The following is a 17,831-nucleotide window of genomic DNA, read 5'->3' as shown; positions in this document are numbered from 1 at the left end:
TTGTAATTTTACATTTTTTATTCAGTTCTTTTTTATTATTTAAATTTTTCTGCTGAGAGTCAGCAACTCTTTACTCATTAGGAACACATTCTCTTTTAAATCTTTGAGTGTCTTTGTAATAGATGCTGCAAATTCTATACTTGTTGATTCAAACATGAGATGATATAAGGGGTCTGTAGAACTAATACCAACCCTCCTTAAACTGTTTCATGAAATAGAAAGAGAAGGAAAACTGCCTAACACATTTTATGAAGCCAGTATTACACCTATCTGAAAACCAGGCAAAGACACCTCCAAAAGGGAGAACTATAGCCCAATCTCCTTAATGAACATCAATGCAAAAATCCTCAATAAAATAATGGCAACCGAATTCAACAACACATTAAAAAGATCATTCACTATGACCAAATAAGCTTCATCCCAGGAATGCAGGAATGAATATGAAAATCAGAAAACATAATAAACCACATTAACAGAAGCAAAGACAAAAACCACTTGATCATCTCAATAGATGTAGAAAAAGCCTTTGATAAGATCCAACACCATTTCATGATAAAAGCTCTAAGAAAACTAGGAAAAGAAGGAAAGTACCTCAACATTATAAAAGCTGTACATGACAAACCTACAGCCAGCATTATACTTAATGGTGAAAAACTGAAACCATTTCCTCTAAAATTAGGAATGAGACAAGGATGCCCACTATCTCCACTCCTATTCAACATAGTACTAGAATTCCTAGCCAGAGCAATTAGGCAAGAAGAAGAAATAAAAGGAATACAAATAGGTAACAAAAATGTCAAAATACCCTTATATGCAGATGATAAGATCCTATACCTTAAAGACCCAAAAAAACTCTACTCAAAAGCTCCTAGACACTATCAACACCTATAGCAAGGTAGCAGGATATAAAATCAACATAGGAAAATAATAAGCATTTCTGTACACTAATAATGAACAAACTGAGAAAGAATATATGAAAACAATTCCATTTACAATAGCCTCAAAAAAAATCAAATACCTAGGTGTAAACCTAACAAAAGATGCTAATGACCTTTATAAGGGGAAAACTATAAACTTCTGAAGAAAGAGATTGAGGAAGACTACAGAAAGTGGAGAGATATCCCATGCTCATGGATAGGTAGAATCAACATAGTAAAAATGTCTATACTCTCAAAAGTAATCTACATGTTTAATGCAATTCCCATCAAAATTCCAATGACATTCATTAAAGAGATTGAAAAATCAAGCATTAAATTTATTTGGAAACACAAGAGGCCATGAATAGCCAAGGCAATACTCAGTAAAAAGAATACCTGACTTCAAACTATATTGCAAAGCAATAGCAATACAAACAGCATGGTACTGGCACAAAAACAGACATGAAGACCAATGGAACAGAATAGAGGACCTGGATATGAAGCCACACAACTATAACCAACTTATCTTTGACAAAGGCGCTAAGAATATATCATGGAGAAAACACAGCCTCTTCAACAAAAACTGCTAGGAAAACTGGTTAGCAGTCTGCAAAAAACTGAAACTAGATCCATGTGTATCACCCTATACCAATATTAACTCAAAATAGATCAAGGATCTTAATATCAGACCCCAAACTCTAAAGTTGGTACAGGAAAGAGTAGGAAATACTCTGGAATTAATAGGTGTAGGCAAGAACTTTCTCAATGGAACCCCAGCATCTCAGCAAGTAGGAGATAGCATAGATAAATGGAACTTCATAAAACTAAAAAGCTTCTGCTCCACAAAAGAAATGGTCTCTAAACTGAAGAGACCACCCACAGAGTGGGAGAAAAAATTTGCCAGCTACACATCAGACAAAGGACTGATAACCAGAATATATAGGGAACTTAAAAAACTAAATTCTCCCAAAATTAATGAACCAATAAAGAAATGGGCAACTGAACTAAACAGAACTTTCTCAAAAGAAGAAATTCAAATGGCCAAAAAACACATGAAAAAATGCTCACCATCTCTAGCAATAAAGGAAATGCAAATCAAAACCACACTAAGATTCCACCTCACCCCTGTTAGAATAGCCATCATTAGCAACACCACCAACAACAGGTGTTGGCGAAGATGCGGGGAAAAAGGAACCGTCTTACACTGTTGGTGGGAATGTAAACTAGTACAACCACTCTGGAAAAAAATTTGGAGGCTACTTAAAAATCTAAACATTGATCTACCATTTGATCCAGCAATACCACTCTTGGGGATATACCCAAAAGAATGTGACTCAGGTTACTCCAGAGGCACCTGCACACCCATGTTTATTGCAGCGCCATTCACAATACCAAAGTTATGGAAACAGCCAAGATGACCCACTACTGACAAATGGATTAAGAAAATGTGGTATTTATACACAATGGAATTTAATGCTGCCATGAAGAAGAATGAAATCTTATCATTCGCCAGTAAATGGATGGAACTGGAGAACATCATTCTGAGCGAGGTTAGCCAGACACAGAGGACCAAAAGACCAAAAATCATATGTTCTCCCTCATATGTGCACATTAGATCAAGGGTAAACACAAGAAGGGGATTGGACTTTGATCACATGATAAAGTGAGAGCACACAAGGGAAGTATGAGGATAGGTAAGACACCTAAAAAACTAGATAGCATTTGTTGCCCTCGGCGCAGAGAAACTAATGCAGATACTTTAAAGTTACAGAGGCCAACAGGAGAAGGGGACCAGGAACTAGAGAAAAGGTTAGTTCAAGAAGAATTAATTTAGAAGGTAACACACATGTACAGGAAAGCAATGCGAGTCAACTCCCTGTATAGCTATCCTTATCTCAACTAGGAAAAACCCTTGGTCCTTTCTATTGTTGCTTATACTCTCTCTTCAACAAAATTAGAGATAAGGGCAAAATAGTTTCTGCCTGGTAGTGAGGGGGTGGGGGAGAGAAGGAGGAGGTGGAGTAGGTAAGGGAGGGGGTGGGGGGAAGGGGGGAGAAATGACCCAAACATTGTATGCACATATGAATTAAAAAAAAAAAGATGAATGGGAACATTTTTAAAAAAATATATAGGGGGTCTGTTTTCACTGACTGCTTTTTTTAAAAATCTTACTTACAGATTCTTCTTTCTTTTTTTTTTTTTTTTTTCCTGGTGTGAGGGATGGAATCCAGGGCCTCACATTTCCCTGGCAAACGCTGAGTGCCCTATATTATCTATTTTTTTGCAAGATATTGCAAAAAGTGTGGAATATATTATTTTCTGTTCAAGAGTATTCAGTTTTGGACTGGCATACTGTTAATTTACTGACAGTTCTTGAGATGCTGACTTCTGGTTTTAAGCTTCTTTATAGTAGATCAGTCAAGGCCATGATTGCTACTACATATAACTTTGGTTTTGACTGAATCTTCACTATATTGGGGAGGTTTTAATGAGGTTTATTCATTCTGACTGGACAGACTTTGACTTCTAGAATTTTGTTATCTACAGCATCTTTTTTCCTGTTCTCATCCTTATAATTGCCTCTCTCTGCTAGTCCTTAAGGAAATTTCACTTGTACATGAACAATCTAGCTCTCAACAAAGTACCTGGAGGGAAAACACAAATACTTCTAGCTCTCCCCCTCTGCACAGCTCTATTTTCTTCTATCCCTTTCCCAGGATGTTATAGGTGCTTTGCCAGCCCATAACTCTGATCACTCTCTCCTTTGTTCAGCAGGGAAGCCAATCGTTGCTTGGGGTCTAGTTTTCTGTGCTACATTTAAGAAATTATCTCCAGGTAGAAAGAGTGGGTGAACATGAACCTTATGTGTTTTCCTTACTGTTAAAAATCACAGTCCTATTCCAATAATTGTCAAATGCCTGAAAATGGTTGACTCATATATTTTGCCTGATTTTATACTTGTTTTTGGCAGCATAACAAGTCTGTTACCAGCAATTCTGTCATGGCTAGAAACATTTTTTATAATAATTTTTTATCACTGTGCCCAAGTTTGGATGATTTATATTGACCTTCAAATTCATCAATCATTGCTTCTACTGATAATCCCAATCCAGTTTTTTAAAATGTTTCTTTACTTTTCACATCCTAAAATTTGCATTTCTACAATGAATACAGTTATCTTTTCTATTTGATTATTCCAGATATTTATGATAAAATTCTTATCTGTTGATTTCAGCATCTGTGTTATGTGTAGATATATTTCTGTTGATTTATTTTCCTCTTTAGTATGGGTTACATTTTTCTGTTTCTTTGCATACCTAGTAATTTTGTAAAAATGCTCTTGTTAAAAAGCCTTGATGTTGTTTTGTGTTTTTGTTATTATTGTTTTGTTTCAAAGATTTTTGAAACTAAAGTCTTTCAGTTTCAAAGTTGAGTCTGAATTCTTAGAAATTCTTACTCTATAAATACCATACCGAATTATTTATCAAAACATACAAAATACTTCTCTCTCCAACTCTCAGTAACAGCTTTTCATCTGAAAATTAAGGCAGCCCTGCTTGTCCATTTTGTCATCTACATTCTTCGCTGATAATAGTTCATCTTCTATTGTCAACTCCTATGGTCAAGGGACTCACTAATAACTTCAGGAGGCAAGGGACCACTCATGTCAGTCTAATATTGTATGGTTCTCCTAGGTGCCTTTGAAAATTATTTCAAGGGCTGGGGATGTTGCTCAATGGTAAAGTGCTGGGCTAGTGTGTACAATGCCCTAAGTTCAATCCTCAGTACCACCAAAAAGAGAAAAGAGTAACTTTTAGCTGGGTATAACCTTGGACTAAAACGGAAGAAAAATGTGACACTCTTCCTGAAAAATAAAGCAAAAAAGGACTGGGGAAGTGGTTCCAGTGGTAGAGTACCTGCCTAGCAAGTGGGAGGCCCTGAGTTCAAAACTCAGAACCACCAAAAGAAAAAAAAGGGAAAGGAAGGGAAGAGAAGGGAAGGGAAAAGAAAAGAAGGGGGAAGAGAGAAAGAGAGAGAGAGAGAGAGAGAGAGAGATTCTCAAAACAACTAGTGAAAATAGATGTCGCTGGAAGATCTCTACAGTTCAAAAATAATTTCCTTAATATATATTTTAATTCTTATGTTGGTCAAACTGTTCTAGAAATTTTATTATCTCTTGTATCACTTTATACCTCATCATTCATCTCTCTATAAATCACCATTTACTTACTATCCACCTCATGGCAATCTGTTTTCTACTCCACTATAAAATTTTTCTCTGTAAGCACCAATGATCTCTTCATTTTCAAACACAGAGGAAATGTTGCAAATTCTAGTCTTTTCTGAGGCATTTGAAACTGTTAAGGACCTTCTTCACAGTACCCCTCCCTTTACCTATTACAACATAATTTTTCATTCACACAGAAATATTGTCATATTGCTAATAATCATTTTGCAAATTTTGCTGCTGGTGATTTTGATCTTACCAAAAGATGTCAAAAAAAGTGTTTCAGACCAGGTTTATCAACAATGACAACTATTTAACAATTGCTACCTGACTCATAATAAGACACTATCAGTTGTAAGATGCTTCCTAAGTTCAAAGTTGAAAGAAATGTGTATTTTAGAATCTTTGGAAAATGATATTATTAGCTGATGGTTTGAAGAGAATAGATCTGTGTTGCTTGAATTCAAGGTTTTAGGAAATAATATAGACATATTTATACATCATCTAGACTTACTTCTTCATAGTAAAATAACTTCATTGAATAATGAGCATTTTTGAAAATACAATGAGATAATGCATGTGAAGTATGTAAGGCAGATAAAGTACCAGAGTAGTCAGCACCCATAATAAAGCATTCAATGAACAATAGGAGTAGTACCAAAGGTAGTTGTTATTGCTGTAGTAACATATTTTTAATAAAATAGTGATAGCAGTAATACATATTTTCAATAAAACTTGACCTATATATTACTGAATTTAATATTTCTAAAATGCTAAGTAGTACTTTATATGTTTACTGAAGATGCTTTTTCTGAATTTTAGTAACCTTAATAATTAACAACCACTTTTCAGGGTTTCTCAAGAACTGAATGAGATAATGCATGCAAATATTAGCTTACTAGTTGAATGAGCACCTGAGATTTGCAGTAGAACATGAGTTATAACTTGTCTTTGCTGTTTCTAAAATTCGAAGGAAGATGATATATACTTATTGAAGTTAATCTCAGAAATATTAAGTTATTCCACTTAACAATTCTTTGTATGCCTTTTGTTTGTATTGAATAAAATAAAGTGTAAAATAGTAATAATAAATAATACTAAAGTGAAAGTATATAGCGATTAGAAAATTCTTGGCATAGGGTGTAACAAATAAGAAACATTCAGTAAGCAGTAGCTATTATTGCAATTACTGTTACTGATACCTAGTATTTTCAGTGGTAATTCATTTCCAGTTTTCTTCTTTAGCCAAATCAAGAATTCCAAAAATATCAAAGAGTGCCCCATTATATTGGCTAAATTTACTTAACTTTTCTGAAATTAACTTCACCAAATAACACTTTTATAAAAATGAATGAGCTAATGCATTTAAGGTGTTTTATTGCTGGTATCACTGAAGTTTATACTTAACTGACATTATAATAATAAATGAATTACTATTGGTTGAATTAAAAAACACTAAGAAAGGCATTACACATTTGCTAGATTAACTCTTCAGAGCCTAAGTAATTTCACCCATCAACACAGAACAGCAGTTTTCAAACTGTTTGGTGACAGGAGCCTTTTTATATACTTTGAAATACTTAATTCCAAAGAGCTTTTGTTTATGTGGGTTGTATCTACTGATATTTATGATATTAGAAATTAAAACTGAAAAATGCTGAAAAATTTGATGAGTCATTTCATTTTAAGTAACAATAATAAGCACATTTAATGTCGTGAGTAACATATTTTTATGAAAGTTAACTATAATTTCAAAAACGTGGAGAGAAGACAAATGAGGGCTACTTTGTTCCCAGTTCAGACGGATCTCGATTAACTATTTCATCTCTGAAGCCCACTACTGCCAGGAGTGCCACCTTTGATATTCCTTGTCCAAATGATATTGACATTTATCCCAACCATTGTCCATTTAAACTTTCAACTAATATATATGGCCGTATTCCTGAAGGGACAGTCGGACTGTTGTTGGACCGAAGTAGTTTAACTATGAAAGGGGTGACTATACATACTGGAGTAATTGACTCTGACTATAAAGAGGAATTGAACCTTATGGTCTCTGTCTCTACTCCTTGGTCTTTTAAAAAGGGAGAGCATTGCTCAATTGTTGCTGTTGCCTTACATTGGTATTTCTAAATCTTCTAATGTGAGGCACGGGGGATTTGGCAGTATAATAAACAAATTAATTATTCAACATTAATACAAGAACAAAATCGACCTTTGTACACTTTAAAAATTAATGGAAAAACTTTTGCTGGTTTGTTAGATTCTGGATCTGATATTTCTACTATTTCTTCAGATCAGTGGCCTCATACTTGGCCCACTAAAGATGCTGATTTTTCTATACAAGGAGTAGGCACTATGACAATATCACAGTTACAACAAAATGCACAAAAACTTAAATGTGAAGGTCTTGAAGGTTCACAGACCATTCTTCAACCATATATCTCCCCAATTCCTATGAATTTATGGGGCCGAGATCTCTTATAACACTGGAATGCTGAAATTTATATTCCCACTACATATTCTGAGCAATCTTTACAAATGATGAAAAGAATGAGATATGTTCCTGGGAAAGGTTTAGGGAAAAATTTACAAGGACAATCTGATATCATTACACCAAATATTAAATATGATTGCCAGGGACTGGGTTTTTCTTAGGGGCCACTGAGTTTATAAAGCCTGACCATATTCCCATTCAATGGAAGACAGATTCTCCCATTTGGACTCCTCAGTAGCCCCTGAATAATGAAAAATTACAGGCTTTAAAACAATTAGTTCAAGAACAATTAGAGCACAAACATAGAACCTTCCTTTTCTCCTTGGAATTCCCCAGTGTTTGTTATTAAGAAAAAATCAAGAAAATGGAGACTTCTTATAGATTTAAGAAATTTAAATGCATTTATGGTAATTATGGGAGCTTTACAACATGGATTGCCTACTCCTGCATGTATTCCTAAAGAATGGCCTTTGATTGTTTTAGATTTACAAGATTGCTTTTATACTATATCTATACATCCCAAAGATAGGGAAAGGTTTGCATTTTCCGTTCCTAGCTTAAATCAGCAAGAACCTTTACAGAGATATCAATGGACAGTGCTGCCACAGGGTATGACTAATTCCCCCACTATGTGTCAGTACTTTGTAGGAAAAATATTATGACCTATTAGAGTAACATTTCCTGATGCATCTATCATCCACTATATGGATGACATTTTAATTTCTCATGCATGTTCTAAACAATTACATAAAATTTTTGAAGACAAGCATTATTTTATAGGCTTGAAAGTCTTGTTAATGTCTAATTTGATACAAAGACAGCTGAATTTGCACATATGCATCTAAATTCCACTTAATGTGATACATTATTTTCATTGAAATTTGTGAAAAGAAGTTTTAAAGACAAAAAACTTGGGGAAAGGGGAAACTAAAATACACTTTAAAAGAGTCTTGAAGCCCCCCAGTATCCTTTAACCACATTTTGAAAACTGCTGACACTACCTTTTAACTGTTTAAAGTATTGAATAAGATAGACTTTTTGGGATACATTGCTATTAATGCTGTTTCGGTTGTCATTATTATTACTTATAATCTGATATTGTTCAAAAGTTGAATTTCTTCTTGTTTGTTGACAGCATTCATGGTTTCTAAACACAAAATTTATAACAGTACAGATAAGCTACTTCATCAAACAATATCTGTTGTATAGAGTTTTTAACCAAATTAAAATATCATATTTTAAATCTATGTTGTCCATGATGTATATGGCTCGGTGTCTGGAACAGAAGATCAACTCAATAAACGACAACTACTAGAATCACCTTTTCCTCAATGTACCTAAAAGTATACAAATAAATGCCAGAAATAAAATTGGCCTCACATATCCAACAATGGCTTCAGCTCATTTACAATGACTCTACTCTCTTGACAAGCCCACTTCTAGACACAAGAGTCCTTTGGAACACCTAAAAACTAAAGTGCAGTAGTCATAGTTTTTGCTCAAATTTCAATTGTGTCGTGAATACTTTTAAAAATTTGTTTGTTTGCATCACAAGCTCAAGCAGGTCCACATATTATAATATGTTAATAATTATAATAAATCAATGAGTCTTTTTAAGAATGTCTTGATTTGTAGGTTCTCCCACCACCTTTGACTCATATACAAAAAAATTAAGAATCCATTTATGACTTTTTGAATATAAATTCTAATACTAGCTGGCAGCTTTCTTTCCCACCCTTTTTTAACTCAAGAAATATAATCTATGTAGTTCTGCTGTATTCTACATTCCCAAGTACCTCTTGAAATTTTTTCATGTCATTAAACTTGGTGAAAAATTACCTTCTCTCTTCACCTCTGACACTTGCCACTCTTCCCAGGCAGGATTCAAAGGTCTTCTCTCTAGGACAGGGCAATGCATAGTCTGAGAAGACTTTCTGAATGACATGCTTTAATTCAGAGTTGCAGGTAAGCCTGAACCAGTGCCTAAATGTGTCACATCTGTTACATTTGCTGCTGCTTCCCACACTGTCACGTGCCCTTTCTGCAGAATAAAGCCCATCATATTAGAAATTCAATGTCTGAGGAAAAAGGCTTAGATATCATTTTGCAAAAATTCTTCCTCATATCTTCCCAGGGATTAGACATCAGTCAACATCTTCAGCAAGCTCTAGCAAGAAAACATTGACGAATTCTTCCCTCTTGACCAAACACTGTGTATCTGACTCAAAATGCTAAACCAACAAGTAGGGCCTTTCTGTGTCAGGCTCTTCATGGTTCCTTGTGTACTCCCTAAAACCAACAACAATCTTTACCTCTCTACCACTTCTGTCTCCTCTCCCAGTTCACTATGTGGATACCCCCAAGCCCAAGAGTCCTAATAATCTCTGATAGAATCCTACAAATGCAATCTGAATTTGCCCAGGCTTCAACTTCTTGTGGACATGAGAGTGGACAAATTAACATTAAAAAACAAAAATGTTCAGAATTTCCACATAATATCTCTCTCAACTCAGCATTTGTCTCCTTTCTTCTCCTCTTCCCTCCCCTTTCCTCCTCTCCACTCTCTTCTCTCGTTTATATCTCTCCTGCTCAGCTGTATCTTCAGCTTCATTCTGTCTCTTGACCTTGAAACAATGTTACCTATGCCCAGAGACTCAAAAAAAAAAAGAAAAGAAAAGAAAAACCTTGTTAAAAACAGAATTATTTCATTTTTTGCTTATAGATTATTTTTGTATAATAGTCTGACACAATCCAGCCAGCCCTCATAGGCTACTATTACTGTTATAGGTGGTATACATACCATTTTTATTGAATTTGAAAGACCATATGCTAAAAAATGAATAGTTGGCTTTAGTAAATCACTGAGGACAAGTGTGAATTTTTTGCTTTGATTCAACAAATTTTTAGTGAGTGCCTTCTATGAGCCAAAACAGTTCTAGAGACTGGAAATATAAGGAAACAGACTCAATCCATTCTTGGACACAAGCATATCTCTAATAGCTTATCTCAATAATGGTGATTCATGCCTTTTACAGAAATTTTGTGAGGGTTGGGGGAAGCAATCTATCAAATTTCTATCATTTCATGTGACTTTCAATTATGCTGTGAATAGCTTTCAACAAACATCAAGTCTCAAATTCTTTCAATAAAATGCAAGTAACTGAATGTTTGCCATTGTACAAATACACTCAATCCTTCCAAATGCCCTAACAATATCTCACATTTTTGTTCTTTCAGGTGTATCAGTTCCTATCCCAGTGATCGGACTGAGGGATGAAGACAAAGTGTTCGTCAACAACACCACGTGCGTGCTCAACGACCCAAATTTCGTTCTCATTGGGTCCTTCGTGGCGTTCTTCATACCGCTGACGATCATGGTGATCACCTATTGCCTGACGATCTACGTTCTGCGTCGACAAGCTCAGATGTTACTGCAGGGTCGCACCGAGGAACCACCCGGAATAAGTCTGAATTTTCTGAAGTGCTGCAAGAAGAACACCGCTGATGAAGAGAACCCCGCAAATCCGAACCAAGATCTGAACCCACGCCGAAAGAAGAAGAAAGACAAACGTCCTAGGGGCACCATGCAGGCCATCAATAATGAAAGGAAGGCTTCGAAAGTCCTTGGCATTGTTTTCTTTGTGTTTCTGATCATGTGGTGCCCGTTTTTCATTACCAATATTCTGTCTGTTCTTTGCGGGAAGGCCTGTAACCAAAAGCTCATGGAAAAGCTTCTGAATGTATTTGTTTGGATTGGCTATGTTTGTTCAGGAATTAATCCTCTGGTGTACACTCTCTTCAACAAAATTTACCGGAGGGCTTTCTCTAACTATCTGCGCTGCAATTATAAGCCAGACAAAAAGCCCCCAGTCAGACAGATTCCTAGGGTTGCTGCCACTGCTTTGTCTGGGAGGGAGCTTAACGTTAACATTTACCGGCATACCAATGAACCTGTGATCAGGAAGGCAAATGACAGCGAGCCTGGTATAGAGATGCAGGTTGAGAATTTAGAGCTACCAGAAAATCCCTCCAATGTGGTTAGCGAAAGGATTAGTAGTGTGTGAGAAAGAGCAGCACATTTGGCCTACAGTGAAGTTACACATGTAGGAAAATTTTCTTCTTTAGTTTTCCTGTTGGTCAAAACTAATGTAAATATTGCTGTGTGGGAAAAAAAAAGTGTTTTTATATATAGCTTTGCAACCCTGTACTTTACAATCATGTGTGCAATAGTGAGATTTAGGGTTCTATATTTACTGTTTATAATAGATGGATACTATAATAGATGGATACTAAGTTATTTTGATTCTTTGATGAATAAAGTGTTTGTGGTTCTCTTTCCCTTCCTTCTTTCCTTCCTTTCTGCCTTCCTTCCTTCCTTCCTTCTTTCCTCTTTTTCTCTGCTTCTTTTGTTCACATGAAAATATTTATGCTCATCTCAGGTGGCATTTGCGGAAGACCAGAATGATGCACGTGACAGTGGTTCTATTTCAAACCACACGTAAATCAACCAATGTAAATATGTTTTCCAGGTTAACAGTAAATATGTACTTTAAATTCTCGCTCTTCTCATTTACACACATAAATGCAGTAAGATAGGTCCTGCCTTGTGAAAAAACATCCATCCATGAGTCAAAGGCAGAATTCAGCCTTGTTGTTACATATAGGGGAAAAATTTGACATTGTCAGAATGTTATGTTGGTGTTTTGCTGCAATATCTGTCCCCAAACATAGTGGTATTTTAACACAGCAGCTAGTTAACCAAGACTACAGAAGTGGAAGGATGACAAAGAGATATATACTCCAAATAGCTTTTCACTTCTTAAGGACAATGTATGACAAACAAAACTGAAATTAGTGTCTTCATTCTGGTCCTTAGTAAATAATTCCTAATTCCATGACTAAACTGGGAAATCAGATCCCAGAGTTATTTCCCAATCCAGGATTCCACATCAATTGGGTTTTGATCTCAGAATTCTGGAAATTCGTGTGCTACACACAAAGTGAAATTAGCATTTTGAGCCTTATTCAAATATTTTCTTAATTATGGTACCTCTGTCTATAGGACCTAAATTAGCAGTCCATTTTTAAGTAAAACTTGTATTGGAAGAGTAGTTAACAAAAACCTTGGAAGTTTTACTTGATTAAGGACTACCGAATTAGGCCCTTAGAATGTGAAAAAAAAAAGTAATTCAAAAAACGCTTTTAGTGAACTCCGGGAATAACAGAAATACAGAGTTTCCATTGGGATTGTCAACAAAATTTATCTCATTTTCAGATCCTTCCAAACTCTCTAGTGCAGGAAAAGGCTGCAGCTAATTGTGAAAGTGGCAAGCTCTTCATTGTGCTGTAATTATGTGCCAGAGGTTGTAATCTTTGTTAAAATATAGTGTCGTGTGACAATAAGTGTTGGCCATCATTTCAATTTGTGGGCCCACTGCTGCTCCCTAAGAATTCAGTACCATTTTAATAGGTTGTAAACCACAAGAGGTTTTCAAATATTGCTAAAGTCAGACCATAAATCTATGCTGTGTGCAGAGTATACATGTTTCCAGTGACCGTGTTTCCATCTGTGTCCATTTCACACAACTGTGGATAAATTTCCGAAGAATTCATGATGCTATTTCTTATGCCTGACAGTTATTTACACACCTTGGGGTGTGCCTATTAGTATCTTCGAATTGGTGAATGCTGAATCTGAATTTCTAAAATCCCTGGTCTGTGTTCTCAACACACAGCATAGAAAAATCCAACAGTCTGCCGCAGGGGCAGTGGGAGAATGGCTGTATTTGAAAAAATTCAAAACAGTCTCTATTTGATTTACAACACTGCCAAATTTGTCAGTCAATTGCTTGAGCATGCCCAACTATAATACAAAAGTGAAGTCTACCTGCCTGTTAGATCAGTTGAACTGCATGTTAAACAATTATCTGAAATCGAATGAGATGATCTAATTCTTATTGAAATGAAAATGTCTGAAGAAACACAGCATGCATTTAGCATGAGTGCTACACATACAGAAGGTGCCCTGCATGTACACCACGTTGTTGCATGCATCCATAGATTTGTGTTAATGTAGGGCAGAGTAGCTGATATCAAAAGGACTGAAGAAAATCTTTCAAAGTCTGTGCATTCAGATCTGAAGTGTTGTATTAGAGAAAACTGGAAATATCTGATTTCTTAATTACCAGGGCAAGCTCAGAGCACATGCTTTGCAAAGAAATAAAATAGAAACCACAGATTTCCAAAAGCACTAGCAATAAGTTGGATGATAATAGCTTATAGCACATCTGTTAATAATTCTTATGTCATCAAGTAGTAGAACTTAATAGTACCCAAACACAGTAATTACCCTAAAATTGTGTGCTATTCGTAAGTTCTGTGCTGTTTGGTATGAAACAAATATACTCATTTGGATATAAATCTTACAGTTCAGTGTTAAATCTACAAACTTTTATAAGTGTTTTAAAACAGTCTATGTGATAAATGTAAACGTGGTGAATTTATTGTCAAACAAATCATTTTGATGTACTATTATAGATGTATAACTGTTTAAGACACATGCAACAGACTGCCTTATATTATTTCCTGTAATTCTCCTCCTTTGTCAAATGGTACTTTTTGTGAATGGTTGCAAAGTGTTGTCCTATTCCTAACTCCTGTATGTTATCCACTCCAGGTTTTTGTGATACTTCCTATTAATTTATTAAATTTATTAAATGTTGCCTAAGGTGTCATGTGTCTTTTTTTCCCCCTGAAACTTTCATGGAAAAAAAAAATTTCTCTTTACTCCAGTTTGTTTGAAAATTAAATTGATTCTTATAAAATAAGTGTGCAAAGACAAGTGCCATGAGGAAATATCACTTTCTCTAAATATGTGTGTACTCTAAAAGACTACAACATGAGAGGAATTAAGAGGTGTGGCCAACAAAAACCATATCAAGGATAGCATCACAGATTCCTTATGAGGAGAATAATTGCCTTCCCAAATTATCCTGCCTTCCTTTCCTGAGCAGTAGCTGGGGTGGCTTATATTCCCTCGTTGCTGTAGGTATCATTACACTCTTCTTCCCAAGGACAGAAAAGGACCAAGTCTATCTTGTTGATTATTTTAATCTGCCAACATTTATAGCAGCTACTCTACTCTCAACAGATAAGCACTAAGCATTAATATTTACAAGTATGGTGTTGACTGTGCCTGTTGCCAAAATGAGCCTTACAACTCCTAGATCTTCAGTCGCCTGGTGTAGCACAGTCACCTTAATTTACCTCTTATCTCAGATAGATTCAGACACCTGTGAAATCATCAGAGCCACCATACTAAGCAATTCTGTTCCTCTGTACCTGGAGCCAGGGATGACAACATACATTGGTTTCTTCTTCCATTATACATACTTTTCTTGTAGTCAGTGAACTGAGACAATGCTGGCCTTACTTCAGTTGCCTGAGAAAGGTGTGTCAATACCTCAATCTTTTGCAACTTAAGTAGGGTGGTTCATAGAAGGGTCAAGAGATAAAGGGTAAACTGCTACTTGAAACAATAGGGTCACTTACTGTGCATGGCCAGAAATTTCTTGTACCACAGAAGCTAGAGGCTGCTCATGCCTAATACTGAGGCAATGAGAAAGCCTGAAGTTTCTTAGTGGCCCAGTACCAGAGTCACTGCTTCCTGTGAAAGGAGAAGTAGGCAGGAGAACATGGAAGCACCTCAGTCAGTAACCCTGAAAGGCCTTGAGGAGAGAGAGAACGAGAGCTGCTTCTTGCTTTCAAGGAACAGTAGGTTTCTCATATCCACAGTTTCCTATTGCATCCAGTACAATTTCCAAAGCTGGGGCCCATTTCTCCATGTATATGTTTACATATCACTGAGACAGTTGAATATGTTAGAAAGAGGTACTTTTGTACACCCACAGGAGTAGGTGGCATCATAGTGTTTCTCAAATATGTGACCTATAGCACACTTACACAATCAATAGCTCTAAGGCATAGGTTGAGTTCTCTCTGTGGTATAAATTCTGAGCTGGCAATAAGTGTATAGGATGTCTATGAGGGAGTGGTCTTGGGATCCTTATGCCTGGAGGAAGGGAAGAAAGTAGGACAGTGCTTCAGGTACAATAAAGATTTGTTCCCCTTACATCTTTAGAGAGGAAGATAAAACAACACCTCATTTTCTTTGAAAATTAAACTGAATCCTGTAGTTGGACACCGGTGGCTCACGCTTTTAATCCTAGCCACGTGGGAGGCTGCGATTGGGAGGGCCATGTGTCCGGCCCAGCCCAGGCAAAAAAAAAAGTTTGTAAGACTCAACAGAAAAAACCTGGGTGTGGTGCCACACACTTGTCATCCCAGCGATTGTGGGAAATGTAAATAGGAGGATCATGGTCCAGGCCAGCCTGGCAAAAAATGGGACTCTATCTCTAAAATAACCAGACCAAAAAGGGATGGAGATGTGGCTCAATAGGTAGAGTGCCTGCCTAGTAAGCACAAAGCCTTGAATTCAAACCCCAGTACCACCAAAAGAATATTGAATCCTTTACAAAGACAAACATACTACCAGATACCACTCTCCACATTCCCCGACTAATTACATATTCAAAGGTTATAATGTCAGAAGTAAGATGATTAAAAGATAAGACAACAAAAACAGTATCACATTTGGCTGGTCCCCATGGGAAGCTGTGAATTTAAGATAGCCCTTCAGAGTTGTTCCAGGTTGGGGTTGGGGGCGGGGTGGCAGGCCTCTACACTTCCCCTGCCCTTAAGAGAGAAGTATGACCTTATGCCAGTCTGCTTTCTACAACAGTGATTCCCAAAAAAGACTTGAGTTATACCTGAGAGCTGTCAGCCCACCATCATCTCAAGCCCCTAGCCAAAAGGGCAGATTTAGCAGACTAGCACAGCCTCCATGAGAAACAAGAGATTTATTGGGTAAAAAAAGATTTCACCGCTACTAAAATTTGTATTTTATAACACTTCACTTCTGCCAACAAATGTGTAGGGTTTCACACCAAACAATTCTCTGCAGACAACAACTGAGTGTCCTGCAATTTAATTCAATTCTCTGGACCAAGAATAAAATCAAGGTGGTGGAGAACAAAAAACAATTACATTTATCTGGGGTAACTAAGATTGTAATATGGGAAAACACAGATTCCAACAGTACTGAAAATGTACACTGAGGGTTTACAAAATGGCAACTGTCTTTACAGCTTTAAACCACAAGAGGCATGGGAAATGATATCATATCTTAGGAGTCGATTGGCGTTGGTAAAAGTTAAGCTGTTGCGTAAGAAAGGGGTTGGGTGCCATTTTAGTCTTTTGGTAGTTTGGGGGAAAGGGTCCACAGTCCAGAAGCTCAACAGGGGTTAGCTATGCTTCAAAGATGAACTCACATGTGGGTGAGAGGAGGGGTGGCTTGCTTGTCTGCAGTCCTGGTCAGACACAGACTTGTCTGAAATCTGATTTACAAATGACCTCCTAACTTTTACATGTCCCAAACCAATTCTGTTCCTTTTTCTTTTCCTTGACATTTCTAATATTACCTGAAGTTAGCACAGATTTCATAAGTTAAGGGTCCAGTCCAACAAAACTGTCTCTTTCACATTTCATATACCAATTGCAAATATTGAGTATCTAGGACATCCACATTGCTATCAAAGTTGGCTCCCACAGCCCCTGCTCACTCTGCTATAATAATTGCTCACAGAACTCAGTGAAACATTTCACTCATGTTTACCAGTTTATTATAAAGGATGCAAATGAATAGCTAGATGAAAGGCACATGTGCTTTCCCATAGCAGACAGAAGAGAACATTGTGAATGCTAATCCTACCTTTAACTTGCAATTTAATCTCTTCATATCATACTCTTTACATCTTAGGGTCCTATACACAAAACTGACTTTTCAGGAGCAGGTAATATAACCTATCTAAAAGTACATCTTACCAATTCAAACTGGAGTAAGGAAATAGAAACCTTTTAAAATTCATTCACTCCTGCAACTAAAATTAATGAGGTATCATGAATAGACAACTTGAATCTCTATCAGGGATGCTGCAAAGAGGAACAAGGACTGAACTGCTATTAACAGAGATTCCTAGGTTAGCTATAACCTACTGCTCCTGTGGTATCTCTTTTATAAAGATTTGTTTAAGCTTAAGATGAAAGGGGTGTCTGAAGCACAATAAAATAA

The 17,831-nt window shown here is 36.4% G+C and overlaps 1 protein-coding gene across 1 annotated transcript in view; it reads left to right on the top strand.

Moving 5' to 3' along the window:
* Positions 1-14,363, top strand: part of Htr2c (5-hydroxytryptamine receptor 2C) — a 245,657-nt gene extending 231,294 nt beyond the window's left edge. Inside the window, exon 6 of the mRNA XM_074062713.1 lies at positions 10,880-14,363. Within this exon, the coding sequence (XP_073918814.1) occupies positions 10,880-11,706 (827 nt within the window). The 3' untranslated portion in view covers positions 11,707-14,363. The remainder of the gene's footprint in view (positions 1-10,879) is intronic.
* Positions 14,364-17,831: the final 3,468 nt, after the last annotated feature.

Source organism: Castor canadensis, chromosome X (genome assembly GCF_047511655.1).
Source record: "Castor canadensis chromosome X, mCasCan1.hap1v2, whole genome shotgun sequence".
Lineage (NCBI taxonomy): Eukaryota > Metazoa > Chordata > Mammalia > Rodentia > Castoridae > Castor > Castor canadensis.
Note: the sequence above shows the minus strand (reverse complement) of the source record. Positions and strands in the feature narration are given on the sequence as shown.